The following is a 26433-nucleotide window of genomic DNA, read 5'->3' as shown; positions in this document are numbered from 1 at the left end:
ATAGTATGCAACTTAAGTGACTGCTTAAGATAATCAAGTGCCTTTTCCCAGAAACCTGGTTTCTGACATTACTGGTAGATAATTTGATAAATCTCAGGCTGCTAAGGTTTCTCACCCTTTCTGCCTGATTCACCCTGTACGTCCTGCTAAGAAGGACTACCCCATCTGCAATCCTCTGCATCTACATCCTCCAGTTCTTCTAAATCTTCATGCACTCTTACGCCTGCTTTTTTATTTATTTACCTCCCCAACCTCAGAGCTCAACACAAGTGAACAGAGAAGCAAGAGGGCAGATTAGAAGCACCGAAGACCACAAAAGCATCAAGAATAAGCAATGCTCTTGATCAACAGTGTTCCTGAAGAGAAAAAAACATCAGGCTACATGAACATCAGACTCCATCTTCCTGAGAAAGAAGCTACACATTTTGCAGACAGAACTAGTGGGATTTACTATTTGTTTGTGTCCACCCAATCCTTTAAATGATTTCTTGTAAATAGGTGATTTTAAAATGTTTTCCAGTGGCATAAGGCTCACTTGCCCTCACTCTCTTCTGCTATTTGTTAATTACATTATAACCAATAAGCAGTCTAGGATCCACTACAGACTGCAATCTTTGCTCATTTATAAATTGTGTTTGTTTCTGTCTGATGCACTGAGATAAACATCATCCCCACCAGAGGAGGAGCCATCCTCAATGTAAACCTCTGCTTGAAGCTCTCATCCGAAGAACATCTTCAGAAACACCAATGAAGTGGCTGTTATTTATTACTTGGCGTTTTTTTAGTTTTATTGTCGTTTTTAAAGGTAATTACGAGTATTCTGTTTACTCACTGCGTTTTGTACTGCATGGCAGAAATACCCAGCCAAGAAACAGCAGCAGGTTTGGGGGGTTTTTTTTAGGTTTTGCTCCTTTCCTTCCTTATTTCTCTAAATCATTAATTATTTAATAATTTGGAAGATAATTTTACTTTGGAATTAATGTCTTAAATATTTATTTCTATCCCAGACTTATCAGCTTTCAGGAAAAGGCAGTGTTTTGTTTATTTTGGTTTAAAAGTGAACGTACAGTGGCATAAAAACCACATGAATAAACATGTAAGAGTTTAAAAGAAGCTTTAGTTTTAGTTAAAATGTCAGAAGTGAGGATAATAGTGAGCTGTCCTGCTCATCGCTTCAGAGGAATGTCACCATTTTCCCATTTTACATACTATGGAGACAGGTATTTATAAAGTCATATACAGTATATTAGGAACCAGCTCCCCACACATAAATCTACAGTTTTGAAAGCTTTGGGAGGTGATCAGCTCGCTGTATAAGAAGTGTGGGATAGTATTGACAGTACCACCTGGAGCTGAGACCGTTTCCTGCTCCCTGCAGCCTGGGAGGTTCAGGGGACCGCAGCCAAGCAGCGCAGGGATCTGAACAGAGAGCATACAACGTGCAGCTTTTTTTTCACCTGACTTTTAATAGGGGAACTATTCACTCAATGTCACTTCCATCTGAGGACTTTAACCTGTCATTGGTACAACAAACACCTGGCTGAGATCTTTTTTTTGTCACTGAGGGGATAAGAGTTGAGTGTCTGGGTAATCTCAGGGAAAATGACTGATAACTGAAAAGTGTATGAGCACAGATTTTTCTCTTCCATCACTTTGTTTCCTTTGTGCACACTTGTTGGTAATTTGCATATTGCTACAGTCACTTTCACTACAGATTCCAGTTAATTCTAAGCACCTTTCACATGAGAAAAACAAGCAGAAAATAGGAAAACAGTTATATAAAAATAATCAAAAATGTAAAGAATGCTCATGAGCAAAAGAAGTAAAAACGTGGACACCGTTTTAATGAGGTTGCACACTTACTGTGTCTGAGGACATTTCATTTAAGATTGCGTTTGCTTGAATACAGAGGCATTGTTTTCTAATTATTCAACCTGAAATTTCATTGTCTGTTCTCTTTGGTTCATCCACCAACACCAAAAATACAAGTTTGAAAGAAAAAGAAATCTAATTCCACTTCAGAAACAATATCGTCAGATACCAATGATGTTAAAGAATATTGTTAGTATTGCAACTGATACTTCATAATTCATGTGAAACTCCTATTGTCGGAAATTGTACTGCTGAAAGCCATGGCTGCAGTCACCCCAAGCCCTCTTTCTTAGAAATAATCAGGTGAGGGTGGTTGTACCCTGCCAGATCAAAGGTCTCCCCATCCCAGGAGCTGCTTGTGGCAGGTGCCTGGAGAAGGATGCAAGGACAGGAGGAACACACAGTAATAACCAGAATCTTTTCCCAGCCTCACGTGGTCTGTAAACCAATCGCCGTAGGACCTCCCCAGTCAGAGATGATGTCTTACTTTTTGAAGTGTTTTGGTAGATTTTTCTTCCAATTAATATGTCCAGCAACCTTTGAACCCACTTTCGTTCCTGGTGCCCACAAGAAGCTTTGGCCACGTTATGCAGCTAAACTGCAGATGTGGAGGGGTATCTTCTCTTGTTGCCTCCAGAACATCCTCCTATTTCTTTTTGATGGCTCTCAGCACTTGTATCTGAAAAAAGTATGAATAATCATGCCCTACTCACCTTCACCATGCCACTTGGGATTTGAAAATTCTTCACTGTAACCTTCTCAAGTCTGAAGACTTAGGACTGTATTTTGGATGCTACTGAGGCACTTCTTGCATGATAGCTGCTGCCATAACCCGGATTTTCTTTGTGGCCCTTCTTTGAATTGTCTCCATTTCTACAATTCTGTTTGAGATGCATGCAGCCTTTAAGAAGATTTACTCAGGGACACAATGATATTTTCTGTTCCTTCTCTATTCTTTTCATATTAATTCCTACCTACGTTGGTGCTAGCACGGCTGATGAAGTGAGCAACAAAATGGTTATTATCTCAGATTTAGAGAGAGAGGTACTTTTATGTCCAGAGTGTCTCAGTATTTCTTTTTGGCAGAAGCCTTATATCTGTTGGAAGTTTGTTGCAGGCATAGGGTGTGTGAAAGCATTATATTCACAGTGGTCAGACTGAGAGCCCTCTGAAATCAACAGGAAAATTTCCACTCACTTAAATGAAAGCTCTGCCAGGCCTTAAGGGACTGCCTGACCACCACTTTACCATAAGAAAACACCTGTGGATGGTTCACTTTTCTTGAAGACTAAGCACACACTATAAACTTTCACTATTAGAATAAAAACAGCTATGCCACAACTAAACAGCTACGCAGGCAGTTTTTCATCTTGAATGCCAAATTCTTTTTCATCCTGTACTGTCTTCATCAAGTCAATGGCCAAAGTAGAGGGGACAAGCCAATCATGTCCACGTTGTTTTTCTTCTTTTATGACCAAGGCACCTCAAACCAATTTCGGTGGTTTGTTTTTTTCTAATTCTGAAAGTGTGAAGATTTCACCCAGTTATACTTTTCCGTGTATTTCATCTTTCTGCCTCCCTTCTTCTGTCTCACATACTTCCCTGGCCTTGCTTGTTTTTCTTTTCCATAGAATTACTGGGTGGCACCCATTACAGATTTATCTGTACTCCTCACAGTGCTCACTCATCCCAAGTCCCCAGAAGTGTCTGCTACTTGGAGCTTTCTCCCATGCCCTTCCTATCTCCACTATCAGAGCTTTTCTAGAATTCAGGAAGTTTTGAAAAAGTACAGTACAGAAGCTAAAAATAGAGGTGATATTAAAAAAAATGTATGCATGTGTATATATCCATATATACAGAAAGAAACATGAAACACAGAAACATCACAGAAACATGGTGGGGTGACTCCCACGATTGGAGTGCTGCAATGGATGGCTATAAACTCTTCAGAAGGGACAGGCAAGGAAGGAGAGGCGGTGGGGTGGCCCTGTATGTTAGGGAGTGTTTCGATTGTCTAGAGCTCAACGATTGTGGTGATGATGATACAGTTGAGTGTGGGTAAGGATGAGGGGGAAGGCCAACAAGGCAGATATCCTGCTGGGAGTCTGTTATAGACACCGTCTCCCACAGCATTCTCCTCGAGAAGCTGGCGGCTCACGGCTTAGACAGGTGTACTCTGCACTGGGTAAAAAACTGGCTGGACAGCTGGGCCCAGGGAGTCGTGGTGAATGGAGTTCAATCCAGCTGGCGGCCGGTCACGAGCGGTGCTCCCCAGGGCTCAGTATTGGGGCCGGTCTTGTTCAATATCTTTATCGATGATCTGGATGAGGGGATCGAGTGCACCCTCAGTAAGTTTGCAGACGACACCAAGTTGGGCGGGAGTGTTGATCTGCTCGAGGGTAGGAAGGCTCTGCAGGGGGACCTGGACAGGCTGGATCGATGGGCCGAGGCCAACTGTATGAGGTTCAACAAGGCCAAGTGCCGGGTCCTGCACTTGGGCCACAACAACCCCATGCAGCGCTACAGGCTTGGGGAAGAGTGGCTGGAAAGCTGCCCAGAGGAAAAGGACCCGGGGGTGCTGGTTGACAGCCGGCTGAACATGAGCCGGCAGTGTGCCCAGGCGGCCAAGAAGGCCAATGGCATCCTGGCCTGTATCAGAAATCGTGTGGCCAGCAGGAGTAGGGAAGTGATCGTGCCCCTGTACTCGGCACTGGTGAGGCTGCACCTCGAATACTGTGTTCAGTTTTGGGCCCCTCACTACAAGAAGGACGTTGAGGTGCTGGAGTGTGTCCAGAGAAGGGCAACGAAGCTGGTGAGGGGTCTGGAGAACAAGTCTGATGAGGAGCGGCTGAGGGAACTGGGACTGTTTAGCCTGGAGAAAAGGAGGCTGAAGGGAGACCTCATCGCTCTCTACAACTACCTGACAGGAGGTTGTAGCGAGGTGGGCGTCGGTCTCTTCTCCCAAGTAACTAGCGATAGGACGAGACGAAATGGCCTCAAGCTGTGCCAGGGGAGGTTTAGATTGGACGTGAGGAAAAATTTCTTTCCTGAAAGAGTGGTTAAACATTGGAAGAGGCTGCCCAGGGAAGTGGTTGAGTCCCCATCCCTGGAGGTATTTAAAAGACGTGTAGATGAGGCGCTTAGGGACATGGTTTAGTGGGCATGGTGGTGTTGGGTCGACAGTGGACTCGATGATCTTAGAGGTCTTTTCCAACCTTAATGATTCTATGATTCTATGATTCTAAAGAGAAATTAAAGTAACAATTACACTTTTAAAAGAGATTTCTTGTAGGTATAGATATATGTTTTTAGGAATATTAGTTCTGAAGAAAATCTATATCTCAACAGAGAAATGTTAATGAACAGCTAGCCATCTTCTGGACTATGACTGGTTTCTTGTATGAGGACTTTCACCAGAAACATATTTTAGTTGCTAAAAAAAAATTAAATTGCCCTTAGGAGCTGGACAGTCTGTAATGAAGAACAAGAAAGACTCTGTCACTAGTAAGTTCAAATCATGTTATGAAATGTTGTAAAGGCAACATGATTCTTCTATCTCTGCTTTTTTGTGCATACAGTTGAAACAATTCACTTGTGTTTTTTTGAACCTTGTTTTGGTTGTTCCTGGGGTATGCCTGTATTTTGCTATATTTCGTATAGCTGCTATTTTTTTGCTATGTTATACAACTGCATGGAAGTGACTTAAGTTTTTTTCTCTGAAATAATGCATTTTTTAACACCGGCAAGTGAAAGGCAGTATTGTCTTGATGTTGAGATGCAATTTAACAGCATCACTGACACTTTTTTTCACATACTAATTTATTTAAAATCCTCTTTATAATTCATTGGGGTTTTACTGAGTAACATGACCATGTTGGTGCAGTTCAAAAATGTAACTATCAAACTCTAGTCCTAACTGCATGAACTGTTATAATAATGAGATGAATAAACACTTGAGAAAACAATCTTTTCCCAAGCATACTGCTGTGGCAGGTATCAGTGAAGATGCAAGAGGCAGAGGTCCTTATGGTACTGGCTCGCAGACATCATTCAGTGGCACCATATGCAACAGTAAATGCTACTCACTGTGAATATAAGAGAAAGAATTGGGTTCAAAAGTACTGCCAGGAAAATTGCCCTGTCTTCAGGATGAAAAGTTTATATGGGTGTGTTAACATCAGTACAACAGTTACTTAAATGAGGAATGAGGGAATGAATAGAAAATTTGTTGAACAACACCCCCACGCTCATTCAACCAAATCATTCAAACTGGCATTGGAGCATCTGAACATAAATTCACCTCTTGCAAGTCTTACCCATTGCATCAAAAGAAGTTTTACCATTTATTTCTGGAGGGAGGGAAAAGGTTTCCCCATAGATATTCATTACAGACCTTCCACTGCTCACAGTCAACTAGAACAGCAAAACCACTGAACCAGAAAACCAGTTTATCAGCATTTCTAAAAGTGCCAAAGTATGGTACACAAAGTCTTCTTAAAAAAAAAAAAAAATTAAAAAATTATAATGCTCAACTGAGCAAAGCAATATAACAGCTTGGTCTGGACTGGCTTGGGAAGAACACTTTTAATGTGAAAGCCTTGGGGCATCAGAGGCAATTGAGTGGGCTTCCCAGCACGGAGTAACAAGGCTGGAAGACCCTCCACTGGGTCACGTACTCTAGTCTGAGGCACCCGTGCAGAACAGTTATTCTCTTGCTCTAGGAGATATCCAAAGGTGGACATTTTCTGTGAGCTCTTCCTGGTGGCCTGGCATGGCTGTGACATGTGCAGCCCAAACCAGGAAGACCCACGTCTTGCTGGGAAACACATCACATCACAGCCTTGGTCTCACACCTCCATAAATATAGCTGGTTTTCTAGTTGCTTTGGAGTGTGTCCCATCTCAGGGGAGGGAACCTGGCAGAGCTCCCTCTGCCTGGCTTACGGCCGTGTGTCCTGACCTGCCAAGATCTTTGCCCTGGCCTGCAGCAACCGGGAATACCAACCACAATCTCCTGCAAAATAAAACACAGCCTTATTAGAACCCCTTAAAAGCCTGCACTTCCCTGAGAGTATGGGCCTGATCCAGCACCCAGTATGGTCAGGGGAAGATAGATCAGCCTCTCCATGAAGACCAACCTCGTTAGCGGCTTTAATTTAGCAACCAGAGCTCTGTCTTTTTAATCACTCGGCAGTTCTGCTCTGTTCCTTCCCAAGCACAGAGCATTTCCGATTTGAAGAATTGCTTTCCCATAATTAAATGAAAAAGAGTTAGTTGCAGCCCTCTGCACAAATTACTACCCAGTGAATGCAGAATAATGCATTATAAGTAGTACTTTATTGTATTTATTGTACAGGTATTGATGTGTGTTGGATTCGTTCTATTTTAGAGGCACTGCCATGGTAACTCGTCTCTCTTGACAAAGGCTTTATGTCAGAGCAGAAGTGGAAGACGCAGAAACTGAACTTCGGGTAGCCAGTGAGATGAAGGCTGCCAGCATTAACCTCACCAAAGCATCACTAGAAACAAGCTGGTGTGTCCGTCTCCTGTTGAGTGTCCCGCTCACCGGGGAATTGCCAACTGTGGGGCAAGAACGGAGGCAAGGTGGCAGCCAGCAGTGGCTTTTTAAGGTAAAATGCAAAAAATCTGTGCTGCGTTAGTTTCCGAGATGCCAGCTGCCCACATAGATTTAATCACTGGCATGTTTTAAAGAGAAAATAACAGCATGGAAGGGTTACCTTGATCTGACAGTGTTATTCAGTGCCATCAGTAATACGGCAGGTAACTAAACAGACGGAAAGATGAATTTAACGCCAGGCGCATTTTGCTGCCTTTCACTACTACTGTTGTTCTCACTTTGCATTTAACAGCTTTGCTACCATTTCAAGGTACTGCTACAGACTGTCAATTTTAGGATTTTTTGGGCTGGCCCTGGCTTGATTTCTTAGTGTGGCATGAGATTACCTAATCCCCTCACAAGTCCTTTCTCATCACACCTGCTCCCCTGAGCACCCCAGGTTTTGACCTCTGAAAGGCAAAACAACAGCAGGGTTTGGTCCCTGGGCAGGGTCCCAGGAGACATGCACATTGCTCACGCCGCAGCCCACGCCTGCTGCTGCTGTGGTTTTTATGGACCCCGCCGCCACCAGCTCTGCAGTTGTATGCTGCTAATCATGGTGAGACCCAGGTTGGGCATGTTGGTGCCACCTACTTGAAACCAAGAATTTTTGTGTCCATTGGTTGTATTTCTGGCTTTCTAAAAAAAATGTTGACTTTGTCCAAAAAGAGCTGGCAGCCAAATTTGTCTCACGTACTATTCTGGCTTGGGAAAGCCATCTTTGAACCCTGCCCTGAGTCACATTCACAAGCAGGTGTTTAGCAGCAGATCTAGTCCGAAAATAGCCTCTAAGCAACATGTATGTGTGACAGGATTTTGCACACCTTGGGAAAACAGTGTGACCTGCAATGTCAGTTTGATATTGCAAACTTCACTGATCCCTACCCACTTGCCTAGCATGGAAGTCAGTGAGGTTATACAACACGAGGCTAGCCAAAAGAGCACTGGAACAGCTTGCAGAGTGCCTAGCTCTTGCCAGAGTGATTAGTCCCCCACTGGTAAAAAACCCAACAACATTTAGTGCCAATAGGTGTTATTTTAACCAAGCAAAGTGTGTATTTATTTAGTGGCCTCTGTGGTATTGGAGGCACCATGTTTACTCTCCATCTGCTTTCCCTCATCCAAGCCTCTTTAGATTCTGGGTTGCTAAAAATGACTGGTGCTAATGACATTTGTCAACATAATTCCCCAAATCACAAAGCAGTGCAAAAAAAACTAAGCGGAAAGAGATGACCTGAGTTTACAACGGATTGTTTGCAGAGACTTTCTTTCTTGTGTAACAGCTTGGAGGAACTGGAAGACAAACAGACTGCTCCAAAACCCCCGTGTTTGGGGACGAGGAGGGAGAGGGGAGCAGGGGATATGAGATCCATATGTTTGTCTTATTTTGTCTCCTAAAGACTTGCTGTTCCCAGCTGTGATTTTTCTTGAAATGTTAATTATAGGTGCTGGGGATGTCAGCAGTGGTCTTAATAGACTAACTTAAGTGCTGAAAAAAAATCACCCGATGAATAAAAAAACAGTTTTAGAAATAGCGATCAGCTGCAGCAAAACCAAAATGCACCAGTGGCTCACGTGATGAGAGCAGGACTGCACCTCTGCCCACCCTGTGCTGCACTGGCTGGGGTGCCTGGCAGTGGGTTTGTCCATGTGCCTGTGTGCTGGCTCCCAAAATTGACCTCAGCAAGAGTGGTGGGAATGTGTGGGGCTGAGGAGGGTGCACACAGAGCCGGCAGTGGCGAGGCACACAGGTGCAAATACTGCTGGTGCCATCCAGGGGGTCACCAGGATGAGACAAATGAGTGAAAGGTGATGTGACCGAGTGTGCCTCCGAGGACTGTTTAAATAGTCTCTGGGACAAGGTATCGGTTCTCCCTTTATGAGCAGATTTAATCAGTGCAATAAAACCAGGACAGGTATTTCAGTGTTTCAATCTCAAGATCATTAAAGCTACGCCACTGGGTGATTTATCAGCTGCCATGCCAGAGAGAAGCTAGACAGTGCCTCATGGAGAGAAGGTGAGTCGCTGGGGCCAGGGAGCTGGTCCCGTCCTGGTGCAGGGCTGGGACCCAGCCAGTTCTCTGCTACCAGACCTCCCTGCTGGGGGCAAGGCAAGTAGCTGCACGAGGCACACAAAAAGTGGCCAAGACCACGACACAGAGCCAAGCCCAGTCACCAGCCCTTTGCATGGCAAACAACATGGGGCTGCCCAAGTGGCAATGAGTGGCATCCCTCAGCCAGCAGGTCCACCCAAAATGGAGGGCGTACTCCTGGGGAGATGCGCCACGGTCACAAGCACCAGCCCATGCCAAGACGGGCAGCTCTGCAGCCCTCACAGCCACCCCACTTGCTGGCTGGGTGCTCTGATGCCACAGCAGCATGTGAAGATGGGAGTGTGGGCAGCTGTGTGTGGGGTGTCTGTGATGAACAGGATGACAGGCAATTCCCATTGCAGTGATTAACACCTTTTCCCACTTGCCTAAGACCAAGACCATTGCATGCTCAGCCCTTTGTGTTCCTTGATGAAAGTGTGCTCCCTCCCTCCTCCTCTCCAGTGTTGGCCCTGGGATGCTCCAGAGGCTGCAGGAAAGAGTTGAGGAGGATTACAGGCTGCAGGCTGTCCACAGCCATGCGCACCCTGCTCACACTGGAGAAACGCCACGCCACCTCCACAAGCATCCCGTGGGACTGTGCCGACTCACTGCAGATGGACAGGAGGCTTTGTTGTCAGCATTGGACCCGGCGTTTGCCAGCAAAAGGGAATCACGCTCATCACCTCTATCAGGATGTGGACATGCAGAAACGCAATCAGTGCAGGCACCTGGGGAGAGGGACTTCTTGGTTGCCAGGACTCTCCCCAAAAGCCACATGAGCCTGAGGGCCCCCTGTGGGGGCACCCATGCTGCAGCTGGTCTACTATTCCTGTACTGCAGGATATGAGGGGAGAGGGAAACATTTGTGTTGCAGGGGTAACACATGAGCATGCTGAGAAGAGACCTTCCCACGTTGCTCCTCAGTAGATACCATGGGCCTCTTGGCACTGCTTAGGGGCTGGAGACCACAAGTTCAGCTTCTGTCAGCTTTGTAGGCTCCCACTTACATGTTTTTTCTTCTCTCTATTGCGTGGACAATAAATACTGTTCACCTACCCTCACACGTATTGAGAGCATCTGCTGTCTCTGCAGTATCAGGGCACAGAAACTAAAGGACACTTACAGGTGCGAAAACCAACTGGCAAGGAACCGTCTGCTTCGAGGGTGAAGTTGATCGCCTCTGCCAAATTTGAAGTCTCTGCCCTGGTAATGCATGCTGGGGAAGAAAAAAGTTGCAATTTAAATGTTACCCAGGACCAGGGCTGTTAGCACTGGCTAGAAGGACATACAGAAAGGTGCTCTAGAGAGATTTTTTTCCCTTTTAATCAGCTATCACAAACCAGTTGTAAATTGGTTTCAGACTGTGAACAAGAAGGTGCTAAATGCCTTGTCATTCCTGTTGCAGCCCCAACCTTCCAGAGAAGGACTTGGGTTACCCAGAGCAGGAGCCTGCCCTGGGAGTTACCTGTGTCAATATTCCCATTCTCTGCTAATCACCAATAAATTACTTACTCATTCCCAACAATCTCTAACTGGGCTAGCTGGCAAACTCAGATTAATTAACCCTGGAGCCAGCTCTGCCCATGCTGTGACACACTGAACAGCAGTATCAGTTTTTATGTATTTAAACAAACTGTTTCAGAAAAAAAATATATGCAAAAATCAGGATAATAAAGTGACAGACCTGGACCTTCCATGAGATTAGCAGTCATTGTATAATAACAAAGCACTGCTAGGCCTAGAAACATCTTCTGTGCCAGAAGTGCTCAAAATATGTGTAAATGATTTGTCAAGTGTCTGTTTTATTTGTCTTTAAGGTCAGACACTGGGACAGCAAAACTACGTATCTAATATTTACATCACATTTTAAACAAGGGTTTGATCTTATCTTTTCCCATCCATCTCCTCTTTCCTTGCATACCATTTAATACAGACCCCAGCCAGAAAGAGCACAAGCTCTTCTGTTCTGAGAATCTTTCTTAATCCCTGGTCTATGCTGAGTTTTAGCTCAAATTGTGATAATTTGTGATAGTACATATTTTTGCGTGATGTGACTATCAGCTCAAGAAAGTAAAGCAATTGTTTTTCCACACCTCTCTTGTTCTGCTTATGGTCTTTTTTATTAGTATTCTTCATTGCATCACTGATAGAAATAGACCCAAGTCCTAAAATCTTCAACTCTCAAAAAGTAGGAGTTGCTGAAGGAACCCTGTGCATGTTGTACAGCTCAAACCATCCCCAAGAAGTCAAAGCACAGGGCTCTTAGGATAGAAATGAGTTGGGTGATTCTTCAGGTGATTACTTCAAATATTTTTCTTTCTTGCATGAAGTCTTGTCTGTGGTTTAAGATAAATATTAATAAGCTGCTTTTGTAAGCTAACCTGTGAGCTGGTTTAGTAGAGTCTGCCTGAACCTGTCCTAATGACATCCAAGATTTTTTTTCGTCCTTTCTAGGGCCATCATTCTTCTTTGTAACATAAACTTTCTCACCGATTTAAAAATAAATTATTATAGCCATTAAAAAACACTAACGGGAGTAATCAATAGGCACTGTGAATCACTTTTAAAATAATACAGTGATCAAGATGATTGATTTTCCAGTTATATGAAGCATTTAGCACAAAGACTTCTTCATCATGAAATCAATTGTGGAAGTTTGTTGAGCCTTAGCAGAAGCAGGTGCAGGACTTGTGTTGCATATCCCCTTCTGGCCCGTTAGGTATTTCACAACTCTCTGTGGATTTTATGCAGAAGGCAGGTGCAGGTCGAGCAGGGTCTTTGGCTGCTGCGAAGCCGTGTAAGGCTGTTGGTGAGCAGGAAACGGGAGGGTGCTCGGCTGGTTGTGCACCTTGTGGCAGAAACCAGGGACCTTAAACAAGCTACCAAGTCTGACGTGTTTTGGAGCATCAGGAAGCTCGTCAGCCTCATTAAAGGCTCTTCTGCAAGCCCCTTGTGCAGCCTGAACTAATACCTGTACTCTTACAGTTGCAGTGAACAGAAGGCAGTAAAAGTGGCACCCGTCATTACTTTTAAGGTGAGCCTCTGCTCTGTAACATGGTGCACGCTGCGGGGCCACATGTGCCCAGGTAGGAGGGACAGGAAAACACACAAAACTCTTCCTCCCTCAACCAGAGATGAGCAAGGGTATCAATGTATCAACACCTCCTGCCTGCCCAAGGCCCCATCTGGGAAGGCTGGGATGAGCTGGGAAGGAGCTATGGGACACCATGGGTAGGCGGGAGGGCTGCTGTGGGGAGGAAGCTCAAACTGTAGTCTTGAGGGGGCTGGGCTGCACAGGAGAGGAACAACCAACCTGCCCTGTAGCAATGCTGCAAAAATACCAAGTGCGCTGCTGAGGCTGTCCGTGGGCCCTGCTGGCTCATCTGGCCTTGAGTCTCATGACGGAGAGCGACCCTTAGGAGTGGCAATGTCCAGTCCCTGCTGCTGCTACATGCCTTTGGACATAAAAATCCCTGGGGAAAGGGAATGGTGGGGAGGGTGTGCGGGCTGTCGTGCCTGTGCTGTTGGGACTGCAGGGTGATGCTTACACAGAATCAGCGCTGGAGTTTCTGCAGCTCTCACTGCTGCCAAACAGACTTCATCGCAACCAGTTGTCTGCAGCGAGGTGTTTCATTTCAGGATGGCAACACAACCCACCGAGTCTGGAAGGCATCTAGATTTTACCATGAAAGCAGGTAAGGCAGTTCTAAGTCACTGGATGAACATGAACTGCCAACAAATCCTTTTATTCTGAGGCTTCTTCTCAGTGGATTATTTCCCTTGGACCTTTTGAATGCTTGTAGCCAGCTTGTCTAATCTCAGAGAGGTCTCTTGGCAGAGGGAAGCAGATGCAGTCATAAAGCGGCTCTCATACTGTTTTACTCTAACTTTGAAGGGCTTGGTTTAGATCAATAGCTTGTGGAGGGATCTTTAATCAAGTTGCTGAACCCTCCTTTGGATGTCTAAGCACTCTGCATTCTGAATTTTAATTATGTTCTTCAAGGACTTGGATTTAATGCTGTATTTGTTCACAATATATTCATTCTAGACCGACATCAGTTAAAAAGAACAAACTGGGCTGTGGTTTGAGGGACGCTTTTAGCAAAAAGCCAGAAAATATCTGAAGGCCTGTTTCTGGTAGAAGGTAAACAGATATTTTCTAAGCCAGCTCCCCAAATGAACGAGCATTCAAACAGGATCTTCATTTGGAAACAAAGAATAAAAGAAGAGTCTGTCATCACATTCAGATTGGATACTCCTTTGCCTTATTACTATGGGTCTCCTCTTTCATCAACTATGACTTCAGCGACCCATTTTTTATTCAGAGTTTTAGAGTGCAAATATGTCATGTTTGTAAGCATTCCAAACCGTTCCTTAATTTCATCCTTTTCAAAAAGAATGGAGGTAAACAAAGGCATTCAAACAAGAAAATAGCACACAACACTTCATGAAATTTTTAGGTTTTTTAAAGTAATCATTTTACCTTTCTTTTGGATGACATTGTTTATTGTAAGACATCATTTTTATTAAATACACTGTAATACAAGAGACTTTCCATGTCATGTTGAGAGAAGCTGGTCACATGATTCACAAACAAAACTTTTAACACTGATACCTAGGCATCACTTTGAAATCAGCCAAGATGCAATGAAAGTTTTAAAGCAATGATTTGTTATAACAAACCGCAAAACAAGAACCACTAAATATTTCCACGGAGACATCACATTAAAAAAAAAGAAAAAGAAAAAAGAAAGGAGAAAGATAGCTCTACACACCAGGTCACAGTTCGGTGACAATATAGAGATTTATATTTATATGTAGATACCTTCCTCTTTACCTTAAGTGACAAAGAGAGCGATATCTAGAAATATATATATACATAAAGTATAGGTGGAGAGCAGGGCTGGGACAAATATTTCATAATTAATTGATTCTCTCTCTATTGGTGATTCAATTAAACATCAATGTTGAATTAAATTACTTGTATATAAAACATTCTTAGCTGCTTTTCTTTAAGTTACAGAAAGATACATATAAGCTGCAAGATACAGGCCTCTGGAAAGATTTGATTTGATCTTTTACTTTCACACATATTCCAATCAAAGGGCCTCACTACTAGCAGCTTCTATTATCCTTGCCCAAAGTATTCAGTGTTTATAAAATACCAGCAGGTCATCACTCAGAACCTTCTACAAGCAAACAAAAAACCCCCACAGACCTGGTCTAGAATGCATAGACGGAAAAATAACACACCCATCATTTCCCATTTCTTCTCCTGAGACGTACGTTTAAAAGATGGCAAGATAGTCACTTGGTTGCTATTGTGAAATTCACAGTGTTTTCCCTGCAACATGTAGACTTTTTTTTTTTGCTTCATATTTGTAATGAATGTAGCACACACCCCCACCCCACCCAAATAAAGGTATTTTAACTAAGGCTCTAAAGGACCTCTTGATTCAAAGCAGCAGTGGTTCATCCCAGCCCTCACAAGAAAATACAACTTCCTGTGCTATCAAAACCTTAATCTTTGATTAGAAACCCCGATCTGTTCCCCAGCCCCTCCCCACTCCCCACCCTCACATTTTATAGCAGTATTTGAAATTCAGTAACAGGCTGCAACAACCCAGACACAGACTTGTTCTAACACATATGCATTGTACCTTAGTCATCCAGTGACCTAATCATTTTATTGGGCTATTTAATTTCTTTTTAAAGTGTTTTGTAAAAGTCTACATCAACCACAACAAAAACAATCTCCCAGAAAGGTGGGGAAGGGTACAGAGAGAAAGAGAGGGAAACAAAGAAAGGAAGAGAAAAGAAGAAGGAAAGAAGGAGAAAAGGAAAGAATGGAAAAGAGAAAGAAGGAAAGAAAGCGATAAAGAAATAGCAAGAAAGGACGAAACAGAAAGAAAAAGAGAAAAAATAGGCAGTTACTTATTAAACTGTAGACAATATATGTTTTACAAATCAAAATGAATGAAGTCCTTTTAAAAAGGGGACACTCCATCATGCATCATGGGGTGCTGTTGCTTTACAAGTATCTGTTCTTCACGGCCAGTTCTGATTTCTGCAGATCTATTGAGAGTGAAGGACAGAGTGTGGCGAATGCTGCTATTATTACTGCTGAATTTTGGCATTCTCATTGTCCTACAAGTCGTGTTGCAGTCTGAATAGTCCAGCTCGTTCTTGGAATTATTTTGTTACTGCAGATGAGTATAAAATGCTAATGGAGCTGCACTGTTATTCTAGGACAATAAAACAATAGCACAAACCCAGAAATGACAGTAAAACAAACTCTGTTTTCTGAGCTTGGAAGCTTGGCTGTTCATTTCATTGTGAGAAATCAACAAGTGAGAATGGGAATGGAAGAAATGTTTTTATGCAATCATCTGGGGAAGAAAAGTGCTTGTTGTTATATCTCTGGCATTCTAGCACTGCCTCTGCTGCACACCAGTTAAAAAGTTGAATCTTACAAACATAGAAAAAGAAATATCAAAAGAAAAAAAATATTTTGGTTACTCAGCAGACTTTATCAATTTATTAATAGCACTCTAATCATCATTTGTAATAACGTAGGTGTATGTAAATTTATACATATACACACAGCCCATACATAATGTGCATGCATGTCTGCACATATATAAATAAAATACAACAGACATAGGCATACATGTATATGCTATGTGTGTGTATAAATATATGCCATATGCAAACACACATATATAATATATATTATATATATGATCAGTTCATAGCACAGTCCAGAAAGACTTTTTAAATGAGCCTGATTGTCATAGTTACTCAGTGTACACGATTTAGCTGACAGTGCAGGCATGATGAATATGCACATATACTCACCCTTCATTGTGATTTTAACATATTTCTTCCTCTTCTCTGCTCATTCTGCTACACTTACCCACCTTTTCATGAACAAATGCAAACTATGTATAGCTACAGTTTATAGCTTTTCTACTGTGATTATACATTTTATGCACTATCAAGAACATTAATGATATAGGTCAAGGTTATCCATACCGGTGGCTCTGTAGAACATTTGGTCCTTTAGAAGTTTAACATACTGCTATGTTATTGCACAATGCATTGTAACGCTATTTATTCTCTGAAATGACTCTAATAGTCTCACTAGTAAATCAAAAAGAAGATGCCACTAAGTACATTTTCAGGGTTTTGTGGTTATTTTTGGTATACATTCTTTCAGTGCTTGCAAAACCCACCTGTTTGCTTTCAGGCTGGAGCCTGCTTTCCAATAGAAGAAGCATCTCAGATGCCTTTTTCTTCAGCTCATAAGAAACTAAGACAGACTACAGCAGGTAGAAACTTAGCACCCCCCTCCACCACCTGCAGCCTCCTCCCACTGCACAGTAGGAGTGGACTCTGACACCTTTCTTTTCCACCACTGTTATTTTGAAAATCAATTTCAAATTCCTTTAAAACACAACATTCAGATTCTCAAGAGAATGGGTTTTGCTGGATGCTCAGTCTTTATCTAGCTTTCTGTGTGAACTTCCAAGACAGTCTAGATAAAATCTTAAGGCCCATTTTGTAGGAATCTTCCTCTGGCTTTTTGTGTGTTTCCAGTTCAGTAGCGGTTAAGAAATAACATCTAGTTTATTAAAGAAATACTGAGTATGGCTTTATAGTTACACTATCATGTTTATTTGTAATGCTGCCTTTTCAATGACATTGAGAAGGGTAATACTTCATCAGTGTCCAGTGAACTGTTTTCTTTTGAAAATGTTCAGAATCTTTATGAGCTAGCTCTAAAAGCTTCTGAAGGAAAAACCTAAAGTGCCTCAATAAATAATATATGCAAGCAAATTATATATTAAATGTGCTATGGGAACACTTACAAAAATAAAATGCTTAATTTATTAAATAAAATATCCCCAACACAAAGATGAAGGACTATTTTGATCTGGCTCATATCAATAAGAAATAACAAAAAGAGAAAACCAAAAGAAAGATCACTTTTTTGCAGTAACGCCCCCTCACAGAGGGAGGCAAAAGTCTTGAGGAACAGGTAAGGTAGGTTTTCATTTGTAAGAATTCATATTAAAAATAATCCTAACTCTAAATTTGAAATTGTCAACTTCTGGTTTGAAAAATAACAGGTATGCCTATGCAGCTGTCATCAACACAGTGGCCATGCAAATGTTGTACACATACAATGCCAATCCAACTAAAAATAAATTATTTAAGAAAGACTCGATGTTGGTAATGACAGCACTAGTACCAATACAAACATGGTGCTGAGCTCAGGGTCTTTGCACTCTGAATAGTAAGCCATAACCTCAGAGTAATTTGTTTTCTCTAGAGATCTCTATCCCCTGCCATGCTCAAACATAGCCAGTGATCTCCATGGTTTAGATTATTCATGTTATATCAGCCTATTGTATCTGTAACATTGTAAAGGCATTTTAACATGGCTAATGTCCTCCATTAGCCCCTTCTAAGGAAATATAAGTTATATCGTTATGAGTTCACTATGCCTACTAGGGTGTACTACAACATGAGTGATAGTTTCTGCACAAAGGGCATTAATCGACAAAGACCATGCACAGTTTTGCTTGCACGGTTAAAAAAAAAGGATTGAGGAAGGAAAGAATATGCTGCTGGACAAGCACAGTATAAGGTACACCTGCCCCAGCATCTATAGCTTGTCCTATCTTATCAAAATCCTTAGTTTCAACATGTGATCCTGAAATTAATACTGTACATTAATAAGCCTAGCTTCAGCCTTTATTAAAAAAGACCAGCTGGAGAACATTTTTATACGAGTGGCATGACAATAGCCTACCAGAAGACAAAATAAGGGCATGTGTTTAGTTTATCACGTTGTAACGTAATTGTGTGCAGTGCAGGCAGCACCTTTTTCCCTTTTACTTGTATCTGGCAATGAAAGGTGCTGGCAAAGCACCTCCTTGAACAATCCCTATAGTCCTCAGAAAGACTCTTCAGGGAAAGTGCTAAACCCCCTCTTGCCTTCCATCAAATAATTTCAGTGTTTTTTTGTGGGGTTGGGTGCCATCTGATCCCCTAGTTCCTCCAGATAGTGTATCACACAAGACTGTCTTCTTTCCATCTGGCTTCATCTCCGCAAGGAACATGCTTCATGTAGAGAACACCAGTCTTCTTTTTCCACCCACATGCCGAAGCAAAAAAATTGAGGTGAATCCATAGAAACTCCAGTAGCTGTACAGCAGAAATCACAAAGTTCAAGTCAAATATATTTTTCCCTTTTTTTCATCCACATCAAAGGCATGAATACAACAAGGCATTGTTAGTTGTGGTGGGCAAACTGAAGAGTCTGCTGATATAACAGATCAGGTTTTTAAGGCCTTTGTCTATGCAGAGTTACAATAATGCAGAAGCCAAATTGATTAGAAAGACAGGAGAGAAGAAAAAAATGATAGAAACTGAAAGAGAGAGAGAGAGAGAAGAAATACGTCTCAGTAATGTCTAAAAAGTCAATACTGTGTCTACAGATGGAGAAGTGCACATTGCTTGCCCTTTGAAAGCTTCTCCGCAACTTTGTCATTAGTACTGTCAAAGTTAAGAACACATTTTAATGGAGTTCAGCGGCAGTTGAACACATTCATTCCCGCAGCCCATAAGAAGAAATGCTAGGAGACTTTAGCCTAAAATATCCAAGTAGACTGGAGATGCCTTGGCCAAGTTCTGGAGGAGGGAATGGATTTCTTTGATGTTGAGCCTCATGTGAGGCTCCCGTTGCCAACAGCCCAGCATCAAGTCATATACTTCCTTGGGGCATGTGCGAGGTCGCTGCAGGACTCGGCCCTGAGTGATGCACTCAATCACCTACGAGAAATCACAAGGAAAGGATCAGCACAGCTGTGCCAACTACGTGGGGGTCATCCATGGAAGAGTTAACTGCTAATTGCCACAGCAGCCTTACTGGTGGCAGTCACCCAGCCAACTCTGCCAAGGGCTGTGTTTCTCGGTATGTGCATGAACAGTGGGATGCGATCTGGAAAAATAACTGTAGTGTAAGTTGTCAAGGAGCAACAACTTCACTAATGTCAAGTTCACCCACGTTGCCCCTTCCACTCATGAGGGAATGATAGCCAGGAAGTAATCCCATACCTCCTCTCTCTACACATCTATCCACCTCACCTCATCTCAGAAGGAGGCTGTTTTCACCCTGCTCACACAGAGCATCAGTGCTTCTCCCTCTCTCCTCCCTTAAACTTATGAGTATCACTGTGGCTAGTCTCTGGAAAGGGGTTACTTGTGCTGCCAAGAGATCTCCAGATTTTCAATCTTTTCAAGAATGGTTTTGGACAACCACTCTGCAACAATGACATATATGATATGGAATTGAAGTCACCCAAAGCCTGTTCAGGAGATAGCTAAGCTCCTTTTCATTGCCTCATGGTCTTTCTCAATACCCAGAGCAGATTCTATCCTATCCAAAGAAAAAAGCTAAATTCAAACTGGTATAGTTGCGCTTGGACAACTTCCATGCACCCTGAGAAGAAAAGTGTAAAAAGGAAGAAATTCAACCACAAAGTTCATGACAATACCATAAATACCTGATATCAGGGGGTTTTCCTTTACTAAATAAATTTGTTGCTGTCCCTTCTCCAAAGAAGCTACACCAACAGTTAACGTGCCAGCCTTCCCAATGCAGTTTGAGAATGTATTACACACACCTCGTTGTTTGAAAGCTGATACCATGGCTGTTTGCCATAGGTAAAGATTTCCCATAATACAACCCCCAGGCTCCAGACATCGCTTTCTGTGGTGAACTTCCTGTACATGATACTCTCTGGAGGCATCCAACGAATGGGCAGCATGGTGTGACCCCCAACCTGATAAAAACAAATGAAAGAGTCAGAAACAATTCCTCCAGACCCTGACAAGGGAGAGTATCAAGACATTAAATAAGGAGAAACCATGGTTTCTTTTTTCCCCATCTGATACCATTCACTTTGAGGAGCTTTTAAGAACTAGGGATTCAAGGCCCAAACTCCTCTCTCCCCAAAAACAATCACTACCATGAAGGTTTCTCAACAGAATCTCCAAAGACATTGTTTCTGAAGTGCAAACTCATCTTTAACATTTACTTGGCACACCGTACCCAAGGAACAGGAAGCTTTATAAAATTATTAATTAACTTAGCCTACCAACCCACTTTAAATTAGGCCAGTTTTACTCTCCATTTTAACACTCAGGAAACTAAAAAAGATTCATGAAATGAAATCTGCACTGATGATTCTCCTAGAAACTCAGTGACATCAACTGAAATCCATGAAGACACAGTGGTCTGACTGCATGACACGGTAGCATCGGGATCTGTATGGTTTAATATCCTGATTTTGAGTGAATTAAAGCAATGCTATTTTCTGTTAATATTTTCCAAAGTTAATGCATCAAATTATTTTGTTGCACATTAACTACCCAGTCCTACACAGCTTTAAAAAAAAATTCAGTCCTTTTGATATATTCCCTTGATAATAAAGAACTCGTAAGACATGGACTTCTATCCCAAATCAACTCATGTTGAATGGGATCTTTCACTGAATGAATGCCTTTCTGAAAGTCTCTTAGAACATTTTTCATTTTCCCCAGAATGCTATACTTCCTTAAAATTAGGTTTCCTAACCTTAATTTAAATTTCAAAAAAATCTCTTATTTCGAGTTTCTAAACAATTTATTGTTCCTGATATGTCCCATTCTGACTGGATCACATCAATAAAGAAATCCACTCAAGTGCTTTTAAAATAGTGTAACTGCTGAGATACTGTGATATAGATATATAGATATTATGATTACTTTTGCATCAAGACAGCTGTGACTATTTAAGGAAGTTAAAAAAAAAAAGGAAAGCTTTTTCAAGGACATCTAACTTTTGATTAACTCTCATTTTCCTGTCTGAAAATGTATTTAGTTATGAAACTACATTTGCACTTTCAAGAGTCTGTCAACTCAAAATATCATTTCTCCTTGTGGGACTTTACATTTGTTATAAATAATGCCCTCCTTGTTCTCATGTTGAAACAGCAAATGGAAGGAAAACCCAATAGAAGTTCAGTCAGGATTCACATTATTTCTAAATCACACAGAACACCCATTTCCAGCTATTTGTCAGTAATTCAGCATTAGCGCAGCATACCAAAAACACAGCTACAGCTCTGAGAGCTCAATCCTGTTCTGTGCATCGCCACAAGTCAACTCTTGCTACTGACTCCATAAAAACAGAAAGTCATGCTAAAACTTTCATAGACTTGGTCTATTACTAGGCTCTTCTTCTCCTCCCCCTATATGAGATGTCATGTGAGCGATGGAGGAGTATTTTCTGTTGGGATGCCGAATGAAAGGCAGGGCTCCTGACTTCAGTTCCTGGCTACATTGCAGATTTGCTTCTGACTCAATGCAGGTTGCTGTGCACAAGTTTCAGAGCCATTCAAAAGGGGACCCAATTCCTGCGGCTTTCCACCTAACTTGAAAACATACGTATGAGCACTCCATTGACAGAGAATGGATACACATTTTTAAGTGCTTTGCTCAATTCAGCCCATTCATCTCTGTGTTACAGATTACCCCTCTGTCAAGCAGACTGGCTGTAAGGCTCTGTGCACCAGTATTTTTAATCATCTTTGACCAAGAAGTCACTCGATAATGTGGAGAGTCTGAAGTAACACATGAACATGCTGAGATGCAAACAAAGCTTCAGTTTCCCACCTATCATAACCTAAACTGACATAGCAACCAAACAGCTCCAAACCACCACTTTTATCCCCATCTTGAGAGGTATTTCATTAGAAAGTCAGAAAAGTTAGTCCCTTAGAAACATGCAGCCTCATACACCCAGACAAAGGGCAAGTGCCATTAAAAGATGGGTAGTGATGAGAAGCTTTTGGTCCCATCAAATATTAAAATGTCTCTTAGATCTGCTCATCATATAGCCTCTGCTACTGGTTCTTTTCAGCAATTTCTTTGACTCATTTCTTAAAAATAAATGAAAGCTATAAAAAATAAAATGTGTCTATTTTTTCTTATTTGTCACATCTTACATCAAGAGATTTTGAAAAAGCATTAAAAACCCCCCACTCTCCAAATCTTCTTTTCCCATGGTTCCTTGCTACAGAACCATAGTGTATTTGTGGTAGGACTTTATGCTGAGTTTCCAATGTCATTCAGTAAAATGAATGACAGACACATCTTTAGAGTGATGACGATAAATTGCCACCAAATGATGGCTCTGCGATGAACCCAGCTGCCTCCCTTTGCAGTCATACCAAGACTGACTCATCAGTATTGACACCAAGAATTTGATTTACAGATAAGCATGACCCGCAGGGCTCTTTGGTGTTCTTCCCACACCATCTTGCCTGGAGCTGTGTCCATTTCTGTCCCTGAAGGCAGAAGACTTCACTGGGCAGAGTACTTGTCCAGGACTGAGAAGTCCCGAGGTCTCTCCACCTCTATCATTGCCAATATCAATCATTTTAGGCAAAGTTACTTCCAACACCTCAGCATCTTTGTGAAGATAGTATTTCCTGCCTTGCAAAGTATCAATAAAAGTATTATAAGTGCTCTTCTTGCCAGATGGCATTGCAATAAAGACAGGGTATCTGTGCAACACTGAGCATCACCTGTGGCAGGCTGAGCATCTATCCGTGGTCCAAGAGCACCTTCAGTTTCAACTCAGATTTCAGTTCAGCCACATCAAAACCACAGGTCAGGGCCTGGCCAAAGGCACTTTTTCTAAATGCACATTTCCTTCTCTATTAATGATTGGTGGTTACTGAGTCAATCCTCACTCAGCTCTGAAAAGCATTAAGGGCTGTGTTAGGTATGTGCTTAAAAGGAAGCACATGCTTCAGAGCTTTTTTGAACTGAAGCCCAGGACTTGACACCACTGTTCACAGGATGCCTGAAACAAACTGCCAGACAGTTGTGAGCTTCTTTCGATCTTTATTGGACTGTTGAGTCCAAGCACCCACAGTTGTGCCATACTAGCAGTGAAGAGATGTGGAGTGCCTTTTTCCCATTGTTGCCAAACTCTCAGCAAGGATAAGGGGTGTTTTCCAAGAAGGATCAATGAAGGAAAACATGTCTACACTGACCAAACTTTAAAGGTGCTGAGTGCTTCAAAGGGATGCCTTCTGTGTATGCTTTAATAAGAAATGCAAGTATTGCACAGCTCTCAGATATCATCAGCATTCTGCAGGATAAAGTCCCTGCTACGCACTGTAACTGCAGTGCTGCTTGATACACGTAATTTTAAAATGGTTGTGTGCTAAGCAGACTACAGTTGCAGGTAAATAACATCTTTATATTCAGTCTAGCTAAGGTTATGACAGGTTTAAAAGCATTACAGTTTTAACTTAAGATGCTATCACTTTAAAATCCATACTGTAGCTGTAAAAATGCTGCAAAAAATGACCATTTTATGGCTACAAATTAGGGTATTTTTTTCCTGATGCTTACCTGAAAGCAGCTGCATTATGATGGCTCATTTTTATTTAGAATTGCACTTCTACAGATCCTTTCTGGGACTTAAGTACTTGCTTCCAAATGCCAGTTTATGAAAGCTCCCTGGCCCAGCCATAGCCTTGTATTACATTCACTAGTTGCTTTTACTAGCAATATTGGGCTAGAATCTAAACCAGAAAGCCTGGTGAATTAGCTTCTGCAATGTGCAAACTATCCACAGGGAGGAGACTGCTATGCCAGATCAGTGAACTATGATGTTCTCCAAAGAAGCACTTCCAAGGGGAAACCACCACACTGTCCCATGTGTGAAATGTTGCACTTTCAACAATACAATGTCATTCCACTTGTCACCACTTTCAGCACTCATCTTTTAAATGAATTTAGCACTTCGAAAGGTGCCAGATAAGCCAACCTTGAACATTGTTTTCATCTATTTGCAAATGTCAAGCTTCAAGGATTGCTGTAGAAGCACCATGTCTTAGCCTTGAAGCAGGGCATCTAATTTTAGAGTTTGCTAAAGTTTGTTCACTTTCTGGCTTCATATGTTCCGTATCCTGCTTCACAGGCATTAGGAAATGGTGAGGCTTGTCTAATGCACAAATTTCAGTTTTAAGAAGGAAACCAGGCCTGTAGTACAAAATTCTGTGGCAGTTGATTTTTGTTGCCCAAAGGCCTGCACCCATCCATCCATCCATCCATCCATCCAGTGTAAACCCAGCTTTCTTGCACATTAATATTACTGCTACAGAGAAGAGCCCTCTGTAGGTAAGACACAAGCCACGGGCTGGGAAAGGCAGAAGAAATAATGTTGCTAAGATGACCACTCAATCAATTCAAACCAGGTTCATGCCTTACTCATTTGTACCATGAAGAGGGAGGGCTGAATGGAGTGGCCACGCTTTCGCAATGCATGCCAGCTGCAACCTGGGCTTTCCACAGCAGCACTGGGGGCTGTGGTCCTGAGGGTATGACAGAGGGCTTTGGGGCTCCAGAGCCATGCTGTAGGGTGCTGCAGGGGTTGACCAAAGGACATGACAGGGACTAGCTGGAACAGGGAGTAATCTCTCTTCCTGCTAAATGCTGGTGGCCGTATTTGGAGAGGCTCTAGCACTCCTGGAGAGGACGTCAAATCCAATCCCCAGCTTATGCAGACATTGTCTTACATAACCCTTTCCCCATTTTTTTTCAATTTCTGGCTTTAAGTAGTTGATTACTCTGAATTCATGCAGTAAAAAGCACAGCAACCAATTGCACAGCCTTGGAAAACAGACTTCCTCATTTATGTTCCGCGTTCCCAGGTTCCCACGATTCCCACAGCGTGACATTGCAGTAACATGTCACACGCTTTGTATATTCTCTAAAGACTAGTGATGCTTTTTCTGCCAACAGGATAAAAGTAATTTTTTTACTTTGTGAGCCCAATGAACCTGAATGACTAACTCATGGGTTTCAGCCCTGATCCTGCCCAATGCCCTGTCTGGCTTGACTGCTGCATCTCTCCAGGGCCCTGCTGATCTCAGACCTTTTGTAATTCAGGGTGATAGTCTTGAAAGCAGCAACAGAGTTCAGCATATGCTTAAATTAACTGTCATGTGACAAGCGTACACTCAGTCTCTTTAATGCAACTGGATCTTAGTTTGTCACACCGGAACGAAGCTATACCTTTTGATTCATTTGTTCACCCCCTCCTAAAAAAGCATCCTATATACTTGCAGGATTACAGCGTTTCAGGGTAGTTTCGCTATTTATGTTTTGGTCTCCTGACTTGTTTCCCCCTCTCAGGATGATATAACCGCAAAGAAATTTTCTCTGCAAAAATTATCATGTCTTATTGCTAAAACTGAAAACCTCTCCGCTCTTGGTGAACATCTGCTCTTTCCCCCTCATAAAATGCTGGCAAATGTTTCTCTCAGCGCAAGAAAAAATCAATAATTGTTATTTTCATTTCTTCCATGCCCTGGCCTTGCACACAAAGTCAATGTCTCCTCTTAAAGTATCATCAGTCCTGCCATGTCCACTTGCAGAAAAGCAATATATTATTTTCACAGTCATAACAAGCCATACCACTCCAGCACGAGGTTACTGAATTATGAAATAAGGCAGATTATTAGCCAATAGCTAAAGATGTGTCCTTTCATTTTCACTTTTAACCCTGCTTTAGTTCATGTCTATTCAAAAGGGGCTTATGTCTAAAGTTCTTAATTAATTCTACCAGGGTCTTGTCAGAAAACTTAAACAATGTCTAGAACAACATTTATTAGACTGTAAATTATCTCTTCAGTTGTGCAACATCAGTTCAATATTGTGTGTCAACTTTGTGTTGCTGGAGATAAAATTCTTCTCATTAGTCTCCATGAAGCCATGAGCA

General features: G+C 42.1%; 1 protein-coding gene across 2 annotated transcripts in view; it reads right to left on the bottom strand.

The window, feature by feature from the left end:
* Nucleotides 1-18323: 18323 nt before the first annotated feature.
* Nucleotides 18324-26433, bottom strand: part of NTRK2 (neurotrophic receptor tyrosine kinase 2) — a 204989-nt gene continuing 196879 nt past the window's right edge. For both annotated transcript variants that reach the window (XM_076362357.1, XM_076362358.1), the window contains 2 exons: nt 20276-20434; nt 18324-19421 (listed from right to left, as the gene is read on the bottom strand). In XM_076362357.1, coding sequence (XP_076218472.1) covers nt 19236-19421; nt 20276-20434 — 345 coding nt within the window. In that variant the 3' untranslated portion in view covers nt 18324-19235. The remainder of the gene's footprint in view (nt 19422-20275; nt 20435-26433) is intronic.

The sequence above is a fragment of the Aptenodytes patagonicus genome, chromosome Z, assembly GCF_965638725.1.
Source record: "Aptenodytes patagonicus chromosome Z, bAptPat1.pri.cur, whole genome shotgun sequence".
NCBI classification, from domain to species: Eukaryota; Metazoa; Chordata; class Aves; order Sphenisciformes; family Spheniscidae; genus Aptenodytes; species Aptenodytes patagonicus.
The sequence above is the reverse complement of the archived record's forward strand: the minus strand, read 5'-3'. Positions and strand labels throughout refer to the sequence as shown.